Source organism: Dreissena polymorpha, chromosome 13 (assembly GCF_020536995.1).
Source record: "Dreissena polymorpha isolate Duluth1 chromosome 13, UMN_Dpol_1.0, whole genome shotgun sequence".
NCBI classification, from domain to species: Eukaryota; Metazoa; Mollusca; class Bivalvia; order Myida; family Dreissenidae; genus Dreissena; species Dreissena polymorpha.
Genome location: NC_068367.1, coordinates 9,821,679 through 9,839,764, shown reverse-complemented (window position 1 = coordinate 9,839,764; position 18,086 = coordinate 9,821,679). Strand labels below are relative to the sequence as shown.

The 18,086-nt window shown below is 34.8% G+C and overlaps 1 protein-coding gene and 1 long non-coding RNA gene across 5 annotated transcripts in view; one reads left to right on the top strand and one right to left on the bottom strand.

Moving 5' to 3' along the window:
• The window catches only part of LOC127855364 (uncharacterized), a 267,885-nt gene extending 257,082 nt beyond the window's left edge, over positions 1-10,803 (bottom strand). For 2 of the 4 annotated variants that reach the window (XM_052390862.1, XM_052390865.1), the window contains exon 1: positions 6,427-6,561. In XM_052390862.1, the coding sequence (XP_052246822.1) occupies positions 6,427-6,526 (100 nt within the window). In that variant the 5' untranslated portion in view covers positions 6,527-6,561. Of the gene's footprint in view, positions 1-6,426; positions 6,562-10,712 lie in introns of those variants that run through there. The other 2 variants (XM_052390863.1, XM_052390864.1) reach the window with 2 other exon arrangements.
• The window catches only part of LOC127855370 (uncharacterized), a 474,985-nt gene that overhangs the window by 265,732 nt on the left and 191,167 nt on the right, over positions 1-18,086 (top strand). The window lies entirely within an intron of this gene.

The window sequence follows — 18,086 nt, the reverse complement described above, 5'->3', positions numbered from 1 at the left end:
TGTACAGTGTCAGTATACTAAAAATGTGAAAATCTTTAAATTTTCTTTTCTTTTTAGACCTCATTTTAACTTTTTATGCTCTGAGAATAGGAGTATTTTGTGCCTCAAAATGTCTGAAAATCGGTTTCGGTCGGGGGGCTTTGCCCCCCTGATCCCCCTACCAGGGCGTTGGACCCACAAGGGTGCCTAGGCGGCCCCCTTGACCCCCGGCCTAATCGGTTGCTTTTCAAAAATAATCCCTTGTTTTTAAACATAATGACAACCCTGCTTATTAGCTTGCTTTACTAATGCTAATAAATTCAATATTCATCTACTTAAGACATCTATTTGTAATCTTCACGCCATTTCGGGAGAAATTTCCTTGTTTTTTGTCCCTCATACTTTCTATTACTTTCCTCCTTCCATTTTTTTTTTCTTATCCGAGGAACCCCCATCCCCACCCGTAAAGCCAAACTTAAACAACGACATGAATGTTAAAATCTTTTTTACATAGGTTGCCTCGATTGCCGTCTGACGACAAATGGTAAGTGAATCTTAGGTGTTGCAAAATAACGTGTTACCGTAGTCGTTACAATTGTACATGGTTAACTCTCTACTAAAAGCCGGGATCAACCATTAATATTAGTTTTGCTAATTGAATTGCGAAATAAAGATTGACAAAACACTTCTAAATGATCAAACAAATTAAAATTATTTAAAATTGGTAAATAACTAAAAATTTATAGTAACTTTGTGTTAATGTTGAGTTTTATACCTTCATTGATCCCAGGCGATCCTTAGCGATCCCGGCTTTTAGTTTAAAACTATTTTTATCGAGAAAACACGTCACTTCTAGGAAAGCAATCATAAACCGGATTTAGCGGAATTCTCTTTAAAAATAGGTACTGACGTGTTTTACCAGGAAAACCGCCGGGGATTTTCTGAATTGTCGGTCTCTTTTTGATTGCAATCAGGTGGTTCCAAATATATTTCGTGATACGATCAGTTTGTTGTCTCCAACCTAACTCTGGGATTTAATTTCATCTGATCATACTTTATTAAGATTTCTGCATCTTTGAAAAGCTTATTTAAAACACAGTTTATTGATATAGAACACATAATCCCGCCCAAAATACACACGACCGGTCGGACATGTTCCTGGGACATTGGCTAGCCCGGACCTAGGTACAGGCAGTGAATGTCGTTCAGACGTGCCTTAGTATTAAGCCCTGTTATCTAGGTTGGCGCTACGGAAAAAAAATTAGTAGCCAAATTTCAGCACTGTAACAATGACGACCCACATTATAACCTTATTTGCTCAATAAACGACATAATCATTATCATGAATCTATAGGTATCAATAATGACTGTATTAAATTATCAATGAAGTCACATTTAAATAAATTATTTGTAACGTGAAATCAAATATTTTTTTATTTGTTTTATTTTTCATTTATATTTATTTTAATGCACTGGCATAAACGGTATACAATGTTAGAACTTTCAGATATGCCCCGGTCTTTGATTGGGTGGGTCTTGCGCAACTCCTTTTCGCCCCCCCCCAACTTCTCCCAATAATTTTTGCCGTAGTCTGGTGCTTCTTGATTCTTGAAAAATACATTTATTGCAATGTATTCTTGAATTGACATATTTTTCTATAGTCGCAATATATAATTTATTCAAACGTACCGGTAAACTTGTAAGTCTTAAATACAGCATGTACTGAGCGGCTAGACTATATTTAGTTACACATCGTCTGTTTTAAAAAATGCATGCTTTACATGCGTAGAACTTGGCATTGCAGACGACACTGTCAGCAATAATTTCGCGCTCTTTCTTACAACACGGGTTCTACATTGCATACCGCTATTATTGCATAGTGAATAGTTATTATCACGTGGCTGTGGAAAACGGTGTAAATCAGGTCTACAAATATACATGATAAAATATACATGCACTGGATTTAATTTGTTACCGCATCAAATTATTAAAGGGTTTTGTTTTTCACAACTTACTCGCCGTAAGTAAGTTTACACTGCTCACCAATTGCAATTAACTTCTCATAATTAATGATTGTTTACAGTACGGTAAATAGGTGTGATGATGATGCCCGAAACCGCCTTTAATGTACTGCTTTATTTACCGGTTTTATATCACGTATTAATGCTACAACTGTGATTCATCGTTAATAAACCTGCGATATACGCTTACTCTGTGACCGACGTCAATCAAAAGTAATAATCGCTATATAACTCCGCCTCCATAAACATTCTCGTCACCGATTGCACGTTAAATATCACAGTTTGGCGACTGAAAAATTAACCGGAAATTTCCCGTGATGCATCTGTCAGCATACATGACTGTATTATGTGGCTTGAATATACGATAAGGGCATCCGGTTATCTCTTATCAGTGGACTATCTATTACCACCTGGAGCTTTAATGGCGATTACATGTGGAAATCGGTACCGAGTTCTCTTTAAAAGTAGGGAATATTACATACTTATAGAGAAATATCAGGGTTTTTTGCAATCGCCCTTTTCATTCACATTTTAAACTTTAATCGCCAGCTGAAAGATTCAATCGCCTTTGGCGATTTTGGCGATCGGAAACGCTAACATAGGTTATATAATATTATTTCAAAACCAGTTTCGCCAGCTGAAAACGAAAACTGGTTGGCTCAAAAAAATTTTTGGCCAGCGCTAGCCCTGACAAGTGTCAGATAATATCTATTCAATGGCGCACAGCCATGCCCTTCCGTGTGTGAATTATGCTGCAACCTGCTTGGTCAGTTAGTCGAATTTGGTTTCGTAATTTGCAAAATATCTGAATATGAAATTCTGTTGAATATATCTTTTGCAATCGCAAAAGACGATTTAATTAGAAACTGAATGCTTAGTCAAATATTGAAGATTTGATATTTGGAGAAAATGTTTCAGGACTTTTATTTTTTATACAATTTGTCTGAAAAGGCTATTAACATTTCTTCAGTTTTCATACAAACTCAATATAGGCTATATACCACAGAAATGGCCTCAAATCTTTAATATTATTACACAAGGGCTAGGTCTACATGAATGTAACCTGTTATAACATTTCAACTTGATTCAAATCGATGATAATATTATTGTTAACATACGAATTGAGAGCTTGATTATATTATTGTTTATGTCGAATTGCGAGCCGTTGACCTACCATTATTAAAGTTTAGATTTGTTTGTTTTGGATTATTAAGCTTCAACACCTTATTTCAGAGGCATTCTTTCTGTATTATTTATGACTAAGTTACACAAAAATAAAGCAGGTTTTCATCCGGGGACTCGAGAAAATATCATAACACATTCTATTTTAAAGGTCCATTCTAATTGGTTCGTATTATACATCAGCGGCTCGACTAGAGCCAATCAAAAGACTTGCTGGAGCCTTCAAGCCTCATATGGTTAAACTTAGTGTTCATTGCTTCACTTTTGACTCGTACACAAGATGGTTCGTAACTATCGTGATTCGCGTATGCGTTAACGGATACAGTTCAGCAATGCATCTGAGTGGACGCACATATTTCAAAACAATGCGTCTATTTCGATATTTGTGCGTCATAGACGCAGGACGCACATGTAGATTATTCCCTGTAGGTAAGGGCTCAGGGCGCTAACAAAACTGTATGAAAATTGTTACATGATTTAGGACAAATGTCCTGAAAAAAATTGAACATTTAGCCATTTCAGGAAACCTGAGGAAATTGGGGCCAATCTGAAACACTGAGATATGGAGATGTCCGGAGAGCATGCCTTTGCTGTTGTTATCAAAAATAAATAAAACAGTCTGTTGAAAATGGGACAGGCAAATGTTTTTACTCATTACAAGTTATTTCTGATTGGAAATTAATATTTTTGTTGCTCCGAGCCAAAAAAGTCATTAAATGTATGTTAACCTTTTCGGGCTATTGAAACTGTCTTCGGGCTATTAAAAATTCTATCTGATTAGCCCGAAGGGCTATTGGTCTAAAATATTTTGCGTGAAGACTGCCAGTCTTCGAATTAGCCAATAAGCCCGTAGCCCGAGTCGATTCTTGGGACGGTCGGTCGATCATAAATGCATATTAAATAGCCCAACCCGCCGATTGAATATTTTAGCGTAAAATAATAAACAAAGTGAAAAAAATACATGAACACCGGTCAGCCACTTTGGGTTAAAGACATAATCAATGGCAGTAGTCGGTACAATTAAGTCATTAGCCAATCAACACGTCTGAGTTCCCCTCTCAGTCTTCGAAATTAGCACACGCCCGATCGCCCGTTGCGAGTAAAATTACTGCCGGGCACATAAAAAAATTCACGTTTGTGGCCCGTCGGGCATGTAAATTATTGAAGCCAAATGACAGTTTATAAAAAAAAATCGTAAGTTGTTCTTGATATTTGCAAATCTATTTTTCAATTTTGCGAACAAACACCTTGCCGGAAGTTGTAAAACAATGAAATTCGATTGGTTTAACAACACGCACCTGCTTGCACAGGTCATCGTTATTGTTTTTGACCGATGCAGTTCGGTCACATTCGGTTCTTATGGACGGTTTCTCTAGACATTTATCGAGACGATGCTTTTTGAATCGATTATTTCAATCAAGTAATACGCTTCCGTTTTCGTCAATGTAAACAAATGGTATTGTCGACGTAGAGGCTATGCAGTATCTTAGGTATTTTGATGGGGCTAAGCCCAATAAAGAACTTCCAAAATAGAAAATTGACAATGATTTAGAGAAAAAGGAAGCCAAGAAATGGTACGAGGACACCAGAGAACGCTCTTTTCAAGAGCACTGGTGTAACGATCGACCGTCTTAATTCTAGTGACTGATTAGATGTCATCGTATTCACTAGTATTTAAACAAATGTTCTGCTTTACTATGTGAGCATGTAAGTGTTAAAATGTTGTGATTTGTTATATGTTTGGTTAAAAAAGTTTGGGCATGTAAAAAATATGTTGGGCATGTAAAAATTCTTAAGTAACTGGCCCGACTGGCATGTATTTTTTTCAAAGCTAATTTCGAAGACTGCACTCTTACGGAGACTCCGGAGATGGACTATTTTATTATTGATTTTTGATTGGTTAGCGGATAGAAAAACAACTGACGACAAATCTTCGCTACTTTCCAAAATTCGTACAAGTCAGCAAACGTTGCAAATGAAAAAGTTTGAGTGATCGATTAGCAAAATAAAGCACTGCAGTAGCATATATTTAAGCAATATGTTAACAAAATTATATATTTATTACGTATTTGCTGGGTAACTGGTTTTCATTTTTCTTGAATCCTACGATATGCACATTTGATTTCATGTGCAAAACACTTTCATATTCTCGGACTGTTTTTTTCGGATACAGTTTTGTTTTTGTGGATTTAAATTTATTTTCAACATTATTTATGAAAATGTCTATAGAATGATGAATACACATGCAGTGATACGGATGGTATGATTTATAATATTTCGCATTGTTTTCACCAAAAATTGCAACTAGAAAGACTAAAAAAGTACAATAGGTAAGGGCTCAGGGCGCTAACAAAACTGTATGAAAATTGTTTCATGATTTAGGACAAATGTCCTGAAAAAAATTGACCATTTAGCCATTTGAGGAAACCTGTCCTGAGGAAATTGGGGCCAATCTGAAACACAGAGATATGGAGATGTCCAGTGAGCATGCCGTTGCTGTTGTTATCAAAAATAAATAATACAGTCTGTTGAAAATGGGACAGGCAAATGTTTTTACTCATTAGAAGTTATTTCTGATTGGAAATGAATATTTTTGTTGCTCAGAGCCAAAAAAGTCATAAAATGTATGTTAACCTTTTCGGGCTATTGAAACTGTCTTTGGGCTATTAAAAATTCTATCTGATTAGCCTGAAGGGCTATTGGTCTAAAATATTTAGCGTGAAGACTGTAAGTCGATTTGAATCAAGGTTTTTGGTGTCCGTGGTTGCATATGCATGCATTATGTGACATGCCTTGTTTTAAAGGACTTCCCATGTGCATTGATCTGGGAAAATGATGACCCCTATTGAAATTGGGGTGAGAGGTCACTAACACAATAAATGTGAAAATAAAGGCCCTGATTGGTGGGGGGGGGGGGGCATATGTCTCTGACCAGGGAACTCTTGAGTCTTGTTTATTGTATTTTATATTTCAAGTAACATAACTACTCAAAATCAACGAAAATTTTGTACGATATTTTGTAAAATAAAGCTAAACAATTAAAAATCATTGTTCCTTATGACAATTGCCGAAATTTCAACGCCAGATGTGGTCTGGTAAAATAGATGTTTGTAGATACAAAATGCTCGTTTTAATTCTTGTTTTTCATTGGTACCATTTTAGTGTTTGTGTGTCATATGAATAGATAGGCCTATATTCGCGGGAAATTAAAATGAAATTTATTGTGTCACAAATAAATACAGACCTGTTAACCCTACCGATTGCTTCTCAGTAGTATGGAGGACATCTCTCAGTAGTTTTGGGCTGTTGTCAGTAGTTTTAATCTTTTCAATCATTTTGAGCATTAAAACACCATGACTGGGTCACATATCAGTTTAACGGTACATAAAGCATAATTAGATGAATTTACTTGCTAATAATTTAATATGTTAAGTGATTTTATTTGCTTTTATTTGTTACAGCCTTTGCCATTTGGTTTGGGAAAAATGGCGCAATAAACCATGAAATTGGAAAAAATAGCGCGATTAACCATGAAATTGGGAAACATTAAGCATAATAAATATGATTATAAGTAACAAAATTAAAATTGTTTTTAAGTGCATGTTTGACTGCATTTTAATATTATAAAGTGCTGCTTTAATGTCTTCTTACAATGAAGACAATATTAAATTAATATCCATCCACATGCATATTAAACTTACAATAATCTATAGATTCTTAAATACACCATTTGATTATAAGCTCTTTAAGAGTAGCTATTAATTTTATTCAGTATATTTTTTTTAATTAAATATCATAAGGGGAATAACATAAACAAATATTGACAAACACCCTTTAGTGTTCTTGTTGTGTTAATAATGTATTGAATGGAGTTAAAATAATATATTTTATTTGTTTACCTTTCAATATCTTGCACTTGACAACGTCAGTTCAATGCTATTTCATTAAACTGTACAGCGTAACAATGATTATAAAGCAGAATATGCATATGCATCTGAGTATACACAGATCCAATAACATATAAATCAAATCATGTTTGTCTCTTTCCTTTTGTGAACGATACTCATTATAATAAATGCTTAAACTTTGTGAGTAGACTGAACTAAAATTTTCCAACACTTGTTTCCGTGACGCACATTCATTGTGCATATTTCTGATATATATTTAGCCGGATTTTTTTCGAAAAAATCTCGGCTTATAGATTGATGTTGTCGGGCGGGCGGGCGGGGTGGCGGCGTGCTCGAAAATGTTAAAGTTCTTATTTCATGGTATAACTTTGGTATGCTTGGACCTAGAGTCTTCAAACTTGACATGAAGGTTGGCCAGGATTAACAGATGACCACTGGTCATTTCAAGGTCATTCATTTGAAGGTCAAGGTCACTGTGACCTTCAATATAAAAAATGTTAAAGTTGTTATAACTTTGGTATGCTTGGACCTAGAGTCTTGAAACTTGACATGAAGGTTGGCCATAACTAGTTAGTAACCACTGGTCATTTCAAGGTCATTCATTTGAAGGTCAAGGTCACTGTGACCTTGAATGTAAAAATGTTAAAGTTCTTATTTCATGGTATAACTTTGGTATGCTTGGACCTAGAGTCTTCAAACTTGACATGAAGGTTGGCCAGGATTAACAGATGACCACTGGTCATTTCAAGGTCATTCATTTGAAGGTGAAGGTCACTGTGACCTTCAATATAAAAATGTTAAAGTTGTTATAACTTTGGTATGCTTGGACCTAGAGTCTTGAAACTTGACATGAAGGTTGGCCAGAACTAGTAAGTAACCACTGGACATTTCAAGGTCATTCATTTGAAGGTCAAGGTCACTGTGACCTTGAATGTAAAAATGTTAAAGTTGTTATAACTTTGGTATGCTTGGACCTAGAGTCTTGAAACTTGACATGAAGGTTGGCCAGAACTAGTAAGTAACCACTGGACATTTCAAGGTCATTCATTTGAAGGTCAAGGTCACTGTGACCTTGAATGTAAAAATGTTAAAGTTCTTATTTCATGTTATAACTTTGGTATGCTTGTACCTAGAGTCTTCAAACTTGAAATAAAGATTGGCCAGTACTAGAAGATGACCACTGGTCATTTCAATGTCATTCATTTGAAGGTCAAGGTCACTGTGACCTTAAATGTTAAAATGTTAAAATTGTTATAACTTTGGTATGCTTGGACATAGAGTCTTCAAACTTGACATGAAGGTTTGCAAGCACACTTAGATGACCACTGGTCATTTCAAGGTCATTCATTCTAAGGTCAAGGTCACTGTGACCTTGAATGTAAAAATGTTAAAGTTTTTATAACTTTGGTAGGTAAAAATGTTAAAGTTCTTATTCCATGTTATAACTTTGGTATGCTTGTACCTAGAGTCTTTAAACTTGACATAAAGGTTGGCCAGTACTAGAAGATCACCACTGCTCATTTCAATGTCATTCATTTGAAGGTCAAGGTCACTGTGACCTTCAATGTTAAAATGTTAAAATTGTTATATGCATTCAAAACATAACACAAGGTTTGCTCATGCCTTGAAAAGTACTTACATTTCATTTTGACCTTTGAACAATATTTCAGTAATTTAAGTATTGCATTGACAAAAACACGAAAGGTACTTTCCTGTCATTTAAATAAAAAATCCGGCTTCAATGCGGTCATCTCCGACCGCGGAACTCTTGTTTATTTTTATTTTTATCTCAAACGTAGTATTTTGCGTGAATTGACACACGCATTACATTATTCCCTAATGACCAGTTGATATCCGTTGTAAATTTTAATGGTATTTATTATTTTCGCCGTTAATCCCAATTTCTCGTCTGCTTGCCGACATCTTGGACGTGTGTAAAAACAGGCGTGCTCAATCCCGATACATCGACTATCGTCAGTATTCTCCGCAATAGAGAGAGATGTGTATACTGGATAGCAACGTAAAATCGTATATATTCGGCTAAATTTGCGACCAATGAGCAAGTCAGTTGTTGTTCGGTGACGACTCGACAAGCTCGATCAGCACTCGTTCCCCGGGTGGCTTGAATTTTAACGTTTCTTACCAGGGTTTTTTTTTACTAAGAAAGTGACGCCGATATTCGGCGTCTTCCCCTACCAGAATTTTTCCCCTAAAAATACCATTTCCCCTCCAAAAATATAATTTTTCACCAAAATATAATATTTTACCCTCAAAGAAAAGTTTTTTTTTTCTTTTGGGAAGTCGACACTTATCCAATTTGTACCATGTACAACGATCTCGCTCTCTCTCTCTCTCTCCCGAAGAACGCTCAAATCTGAGAATCCCAGTGATTCTAAATACAGCTCTTAAATTACGTCATGGAAACCGGGCAACTAGTCGTATTAATCATGTGACTATTTTACTGGATTCCGGTCTTGCGCGAGAAGGGTGTTTCGTAAATTAATGACCGGAAACTTGTCGAATTTTCATCCGGGTTTTGTGAAAGCCAAGATTTAAACGTTAAAACAGAAAAAAGTCTCACAATTTGCGTTCATACACGAACAAAATAAAACGTTCGAACTCGGAACATATTAATTGCGTTGACGCACTTTTTAAGAATGAATCATCATAAACTGTTGAAACCCAGCAGGATTCGGAGGTACATGTAATCAACATCGATTAATACTGTCGGATTATTGTGAAAGTGAAAGTAGACAATCGACAGCTGCCGCACCTTTCCCTTCCAATACTGTAGCAGATCTAGATCGTCTACCCATTCATCATGAAATTGAAATCACAATATTGACATCGTTCCCCGGCCCCAGCTGAAAACATTTTCCATTATTAGATCTACCCCTGCAACTTTATTTAGGGCTTTGACTTTAATATCATACTTGTTCATGTGTTTAAGAACAAAAAGGTCAGAGACATGCCTCTTTTTCTAAAAAAAACCATTTAGTCTGAAGGTGAGTTATAGACATTGAAATGAACAGTTGTTATTTTTTCCCCAAATATGCCTCTTTCGCGCTCTATTTTACCCTTTTACCCAGCGTCCAGCGTCTTCCCCTTTTTCTAAAAAAAAACCCCTGCTTACAACCCAAGCGCCAAAATGATTATGATTGATTAATTACCCGCAAAGACCGAAAATAAGCGAAAGTACGATTAAAAACTGAAATTTGACCATTTTGATCGATGGATCTGTAGTTTTTCAGTACAAATCCGTAGTGCGTAGTTTAGCCAAATAATCCATAGCAACTACGGCGAATCCGTAGAAGTAAACAGGTCTGATAAATAAAAACGAGCATAATGTATCTACACAAATCTGTGTAATCATACAACATCCTGTGTTGAAATTGTGGCTCTTGCTATATGGAACACTAATTGTTAAGATGTTAACTTTATTTTACGAAATTCTTTACGAAAGTTTCGTTGATTTTGAGCGTTATAGAAACTTTAAAAAGTTTGAATTTGTTGAATTTAGCAGAAAGTTCAAAATATAAGAATACGAACCTTTTACAGTTCTCTGTTTGTTTCTACTAATAAAGCTTTATTACTTTACTTTATCTCATCACAACGTTCTTACCTAATTTGATTGCAATGACTATGTTCTTAAAATCAATGTTATTCTTCTTTTTAATCATTGTTATGCCAAGTTGCAGACGAAATAGCGCCTCGTATAATACTATGTTATAAAATTAGGTCTGAAGGTTATCATACACTAATCATCCTTCATCATTACGAACTTCTCACTGTCAGTTTTACGGCTGTTTCGGTATCTAGATCAATAGTGTACTATATCAAGAATAACTTTTATGCCTTGTACCACAGTTATGAATTCGCACTTTAATTAATTATGGGATTTCTTTTGTAGAACGCAAGTTAAGTATGGTTTTGTAAACTTACGCACACAAAATCAAGTATACATGTGATATCTTAGGAAGGGTTATGGAGGTTTCGGTAAATGACAAGTTCGGTAAATTGATTTATATGGTAAATGCCCAATCGGGACTCCTCGGACAACTCCGCCATATCGGCGATCGTCTTATATTTTTGGAGGGGAAATGGTATTTTTAGGGGAAAAATTCTGGTAGGGGAAGACGCCGAATATCGGCGTCACTTTCTTAGTAAAAAAAAACCCTGGTAAGAAACGTTAAAATTCAAGCCACCCGGGGAACGAGTGCTGATCGAGCTTGTCGAGTCGTCACCGAACAACAACTGACTTGCTCATTGGTCGCAAATTTAGCCGAATATATACGATTTTACGTTGCTATCCAGTATACACATCTCTCTCTATTTGTATTTGGTGGAAGGATATGTCTAACGCCTCTAGGCGGAAGAGATTACACCGAAAATATAGTTCGGGTTACACACCATTAAATTTGCACTATATTAACTGATAATATAGATATAGAAGGACCAATGTTATTTTTAAACATTAGTTGTCATTACATACAAAATATTCAAATGTTAATTAAATGTTTAGAAAGCCAATTAGTTGTTTCTTGAAGTATAAACAATACCATTATTCAAACTTAAAGAACCAGTATTTCTTATTATTGCATTGATTACCGGTACAACATTGCGGATGTTCTGCAGGGCGACAAACTTTGAGATTTAATCCATATGTTTAGGTTCTATACCATAAACAATCGTACAACACTGTACAGTGGTACAGGGAAAACTCTTCGGTGTAATATAAGAAATAGTAAACTCCACTTAGATCCCCCCCCCCAAAAAAAACAACATTATAGTGACAAGCCAGGCAGTCACAAACTGTATACAGACAAAAGCCATATGGCCCTCAGTGGGGTTTACTATTACCAGTATTGAGACACCTAAAGGGTTTCGCAGGATGGAATAAGTGGAGAGCTTGATTGAATTTGAGAAACAATTCTTTCTGTGCATTTGATGATGGCAACCATATAGTACTTCTGGCAGATAATTTTTATATTTTAGCCTAGGCAACTTAATTCCAGATGTTGTTATTCTGGCCAGACCGATACTCTTTAGCTGGGCAACCAAAAAACTAAATATGGTCAACTGTGCAGGCAACAATTGTAACTAGAAGTGGCGCGGCAGAGGCCGACGCGTATCCCCACGCCGCATGTTTGACCCAGTAAGCATTTAAATGAACCTGGTGGTGAATATAATGGATCAGCCCTGTTTTAGCCTTAAGTGTAAATTGGTTATTCCAATACTGTGGAGACACCAATAACACCTATAAACAAATTAAGAATACAGTTTTTATGCCCCCGATAGGGTGGCATATAGTTTTTGAATTGTCCGTCAGTCTGTCTGTCCTTCTGTCTGAAAACTTTAACATTGCCCTAACTTTTGCAATATTGAAGATAGCAACTTGATATTTGGCATGCATGTGCATCTCATGTAGCTGCACATTTTGAGTGGTGAAAGGTCAAGGTCATCCTTCAAGGTCAAATATATGGCTTCAAAGCGGCGCAATAGGGGGTATTGTTTTTCTGACAAACACATCTCTTGTTTTTAAATGAAAAACCAAAGATTTTGTTGGAATTTAATAAGGCATCGTGTATACATTTTAAAACTCAATTTTCCACAATATCAAACAACTTTTTTAAAAGGCACCAATAAATGCTCCTCCATCCCCTATGCACGCTTAACCAAGAATCAGTTTTTTATAAGATTATCCTTCAAAATGGGCAAAAGTCAGGGGCAATAATGTCAAAATGCCCTTTAACAACTCTTGTGACATGCAGCTGTAGTCTATTTTCTCTGTATTTTTTTTTACAGTGAAACACATAATGTCATCATCATAGATGTATAGCTCAGAATTCATTTTATACTATATAAATATGTTATGTGGTCTTATCTATACAAAAAAACCTGGATATTTATGAAAAAACACCATCTCCCTGTAAAGAGAGATGGCATTTGTTCACCATTAACATTTATATATTCAGTAAATTGTAAGCAACAAACATGAAAAATTTAGTCCCCCAGTCATCAAGTTTTTAAAGAGTTCAACTTTGCTTAAGTAATAATGCATCAATGTTGATTCTAACAAAAAAAAGAGTAGTCATTTATGCCTAAACAGTTCTGCTTTCCAGAAGAAAGGACGTCAAACACAAGCTTTAAACCATTTTTAGTTTTAATTATTAAACAAGAGGGCCATGATGGCCCTGTATCGCTCCACTGCTGAAAAAAGGCTGAAACAAATATTCTCTGCATGTGCAAATACTTAAATATAGGCCCTATTTAAGCACATTGATACTTTTGTGACCCCCTGGGCTGGGTCAAATTTAACCCCAGGGGCATAATTTGAGCAAACTTTGTAGAGGACTACTATATCTCACTACATACAAAATGTGGTAGCCCTAGGTCCTAGAGTTAAGGACAAGAATATTTTTAAAGTTTTCACAAAATAAGCAAGATGTAAGCGTATATAATGTTCAATTTTGTGACCCGCGGGTCAGGGTCAAATTTGACCCAAAGGGCATAATTTGAACAAACTTGGTAGAGGATAAGATGCTACTGCATACCAAATTTGGTAGCCATAGTCCGAATGGTTTTCGACAAGAAGATTTTTATAGATTTCACAAAATAGCCGCTTTTTAAGCGTTTATTCAATTTTGTGACCCCCCGGGGCAGGGTCCAAGTTAACCCAGAGGCATTATTTGAACAAATTTGGTAGAGGTTTATTTTAGATGTCACTACATACCAAATGGTAGCCCTAAGCCCAATGGTTATGGACAAGAATTTTTGAAGTTTTCACAAAATAGGCCTTATTTAAGCATATGTTCAATTTTGTGACCCCGGGGCAGAGTCAAATTTGACCCCAGGGGCATAATTTGAACAAATTTGGTAGAGGACTATTAGATGTCTCTACATACCAAATTTGATAGCCCTAGGCCCAATGATTATTGACGATAGGATTTTGAAAGTTTTCACAAAATAGGCCTTATATAAGCAAATTTTCAATTTTGAGACCCCTGGGGCAGGGTCAAATTTGACCCCAGGGGCATAATTTGGACAAATTTGAAAGAGGTTCACCCCAGGAACATTCCTGAGAAATTTCATCAGAATTGGACGAGTAGTTTAGGAGAGGAAGATGTTTAAAGGAAAAGTTAACGCGTGGACGGACGCACGCACGCACGACGAACACAGGACCATGACATAAGCCCTGCTGGTTTTTGGCCAGTGGAGCTCAAAAGATATTCAGCGTATATCCTGATTTTGTAATATAGTACGAAAAATAACGTTTTTATTTGATTCTGTAGTAGAAACAAAGAAGAACCCTTTTCTTTTCAAAGTAAAAGTTTTATAATTATGATTAATTGCCAGGACATAATTATGGGCCTTTGTTTTTGACATCTGATATCTTGTGAAGCTAATAATGGTGCCCTTATACGAATGATACATGACATGAAGTAAAACAAAACAAAATTACTGCATAAGTGTTTGTGAGATAGAGAAAATTATCAAAAATCAATGAAAATTGTATTTGCATATTAAATACAACACACTTTGACAACAAAAAGTATTGTTTGTATAATCAATATGAACATAATCTAAGTTGCTGTTAATATGGGATCCCCACCAGGATTTGAACCTGGATTTCCTCTCCATATAGAAAGGTGTGTTTGCTTACACTATAAGGATGTTCCAATTAACAGCAATAATACTGGTTACATTATTTCTGTAAACTATATTAATTGTTCAATTAAGTCTTGACACAAAATGTGTAAATACACGTTTTAAGCTTTTTAAAAACAATTTATTCTCCATCAATTTTTTTAAGGCAACTGTCACATTGATAATGACATGTATCATAAGGGCTCGCCTTTAAAGCTGCTCTGGATCAGGAACTCATGTTTTTCCACCAGCACTGAACCTGAAATCAGAAAAAGATTATTTAAAACAACTTTTTTTGTTATAGAAACAATTAAATGCCTTTTTTATTTCAATAGATTATTGATCCCCATAAAAATCTGGACCATAACCCAACAACTCGTTGAAAATGTGTTTGCTTATTCACATCTGTGAGTACATGTGTTGGTACATGTGACAGTGAGGCGGTAAGAAACTGCAACAACTGAATCAAAACAAATATTCAAATAACTACAATGGTATGTTTCTTATGCTAGCAATTAAGTAGCAAAGTAATGAGAATAACTAAATATGACATTTTGGGCTGCACTAACTATAAAGATCTACATAATGTTCAATGAACTTTATAAACAAACAGGGCCGAGTTGCAACATTTTACAAGATAAAACGTTTGATTACTTGTACGGTAAGAAATAACACTTTTTAATTGATGTAACATGCATCAAAATAATCCCAAATAGTTTAAACAAAAAACACAGAAATATTAATTGACTAGACAGTAGATTGACATGAACAGACAGTAAAATAGAGTTTTGGAATGGTCATGTTCATCAGATCATGTACAAAAATAACAAAATTGGGACAATCATAGCTCTACACAGTTTCCAACTAGTATTTTCAATGTAAAAGAAACAGATTAAGAAAAAAAGATGTACACAGAACATATTGTCATGCCCTAGATTGTTTATGAAAACATGTGTTTATGTACATGTACATAGTTCATTTTTACCGTTTATGTTTTGCATCTAAATGACTATGTCACTGTTATTTAATGCTTTTATTGGATGCTGTGTGGAAGTTAGAGCTTATTTGTAATATCCTTTTTAAAAGTCTCATTTTATTAGCGTCTGTTAATGTGGCAGCGATTTTTGCATAAACAGGAAGTTGATTTCCTGATGCTGACATAATTGCACTCTGGGTAGTTTACAGTGACTACAGTATTTTGACAGACTAGTCATACGATATCATTTGTTAAATACTCGTATTCCTTCTTAAAAATTGTTTAAAAAGGTAATAGTTGTCTTTATAAATGATTTATTTATTTAATTGATATGTATTTGACTTCTGTTTCATAGTAATATTGTCAGAAATATCGTTTTAATATCAGTGACATTTACCGTGTCAAGAACGCTCAAATTCTATTGTGCGCTCATTGCGCGCTTTGCTGCGCGTTGTTTGTGCGATTTTTGTGCACAATTCATATGTGCGCTTTTACGTTATTATTGCAAAACGTTATGTGTGCGCTTTTGGAGAGTATAAAAGGCACTGAAAATTCTCATTCATGGACTCTGAACTTTGTTTTCCTAGGTGTGAGACCTATTTTATTTTTCTTATATAAGCATTTAAAATACAGTTTTCAATAAGACTTAGCTATAAAAATTAAGACTGAATTTTATAAATACTTAAAAATTGCATTTGTCATCTTTTTAGAACATTATCAAATAGAAAGTGCAAATACTTAACATGACACATGTACGTGTATATTGCTGTAATATAATGTAAATGTCTGAAAATTAATCTGTCTGTTAAGAAATATATATATTGAAAGTTGTTATTTATTTATTCCTTATGAATGAATAAAATTTAGAAAGGTTATAAATCTTGAGTTTGTATATTTTTTTGACAATTTTAAAACAACTGAATAGGCAAAATGTTATTCTTAGTTTACTGTTTATCAGAGTCCATTTTAGTTCCATGTTAAACTTGAACAAAAGCTTCAAGTTTGGAAAAGTTAAAGAAATTGAAGTAAAATCACAGCTACCGCTCGGCTCGTGACAATATGCTTGGAAAGTTCTGGGATTATTTCATTAAAATTTCTTCAAGAAAGTATAATGTGCTGAAAAGTTTAGCTTAATAAAAAAAACACTTAACAATATATATATATATATATATATAATGTTACAGATATTCACATATAAACATTGGGGACGATTGAACTTTACCGGTACTCAACACCAGTGTTTTTTTATGGCAATTTCAGGGCCGATATTCGGCCCCATTATCCTCAAAAAAGTATATATATTTTCCCCCATTTTGTAGAAAAAATCCCCTCCAAAAGTAAAAAAAACAAACATTTTTTGACTTGATGCATTGACATGTATAACTATGCTGTTTACAAATTTAGATAAGAGTGGGTCTCACTAAACACTGCAAAGACACACACAGTCTAGCAAAGGCTACAAAGACAAGTAAAGTCAGATCAAAACACAAATAAGTTAACCAGTGTATCCTTTATTCAATAAATTTAAGACTATTAGGGGAATATATTTAGGAGGAACAAAGATTTTAACATAATTTTTTTTTATTTGGTCTACAGTAGTTTAGATATAATTCCAGACAAGTTATAACAAAGGCAATCCAAGAGTTACAGTGGGTTTATTGGACTTTGCAGCATGTGTTTGACTTTGTGTACCTTTGCTACACTTTGTGTGTGTGTTTTTGTAGTGTTTAGTGTGAGCGTTACGGCATGTAAACAATAGCTTCTTTTAATTTTAGAGACATGTGATTAATGCTATAATGCTTCTTAAACTATGGAAAAACGTTTCGGTGTAATGTTTAGATAATGTTTTTAATCATGTTTTTAATTTATTGTAATTAACATGTACATGTTCTATACAATATATTCATATTTCTGCTCAAATGATATGCATCCATTGTTCACAGTGATTTTTGTATTATTAGCTAATCTACATTTCGGATGTTATCATTTGGGACCTACTGGCGGGAATTTTTATGTGAATTTTACTGGTCATGATTAAAGGTAAACTAAGGTCAAAAGTGAGGTTAAACAGCTATGCTGAAAAAAAGAAAGGAAGTCTTCCTTAACTGGGCTCAATCCACTGATCATTGGAGTAAAAGTCAAGCGCTTAAACCAATGGGCCATCAGTGCTTCCATAGTCAGTGGTTTATTTTATACTTTATATGAGCATTCCTTGAAATATCACACAAACAATAAAAAAAGAACTCTTCCAAATTATTTGTGTCATTAAATGCAATATTGATAAATGTAAACATTCGATCTAAAAAGCTCCAATAAAAAACATGAATAAAATTAAATAAAATAAAAAAGTAACCCTCAACTTGGCTAGAACCA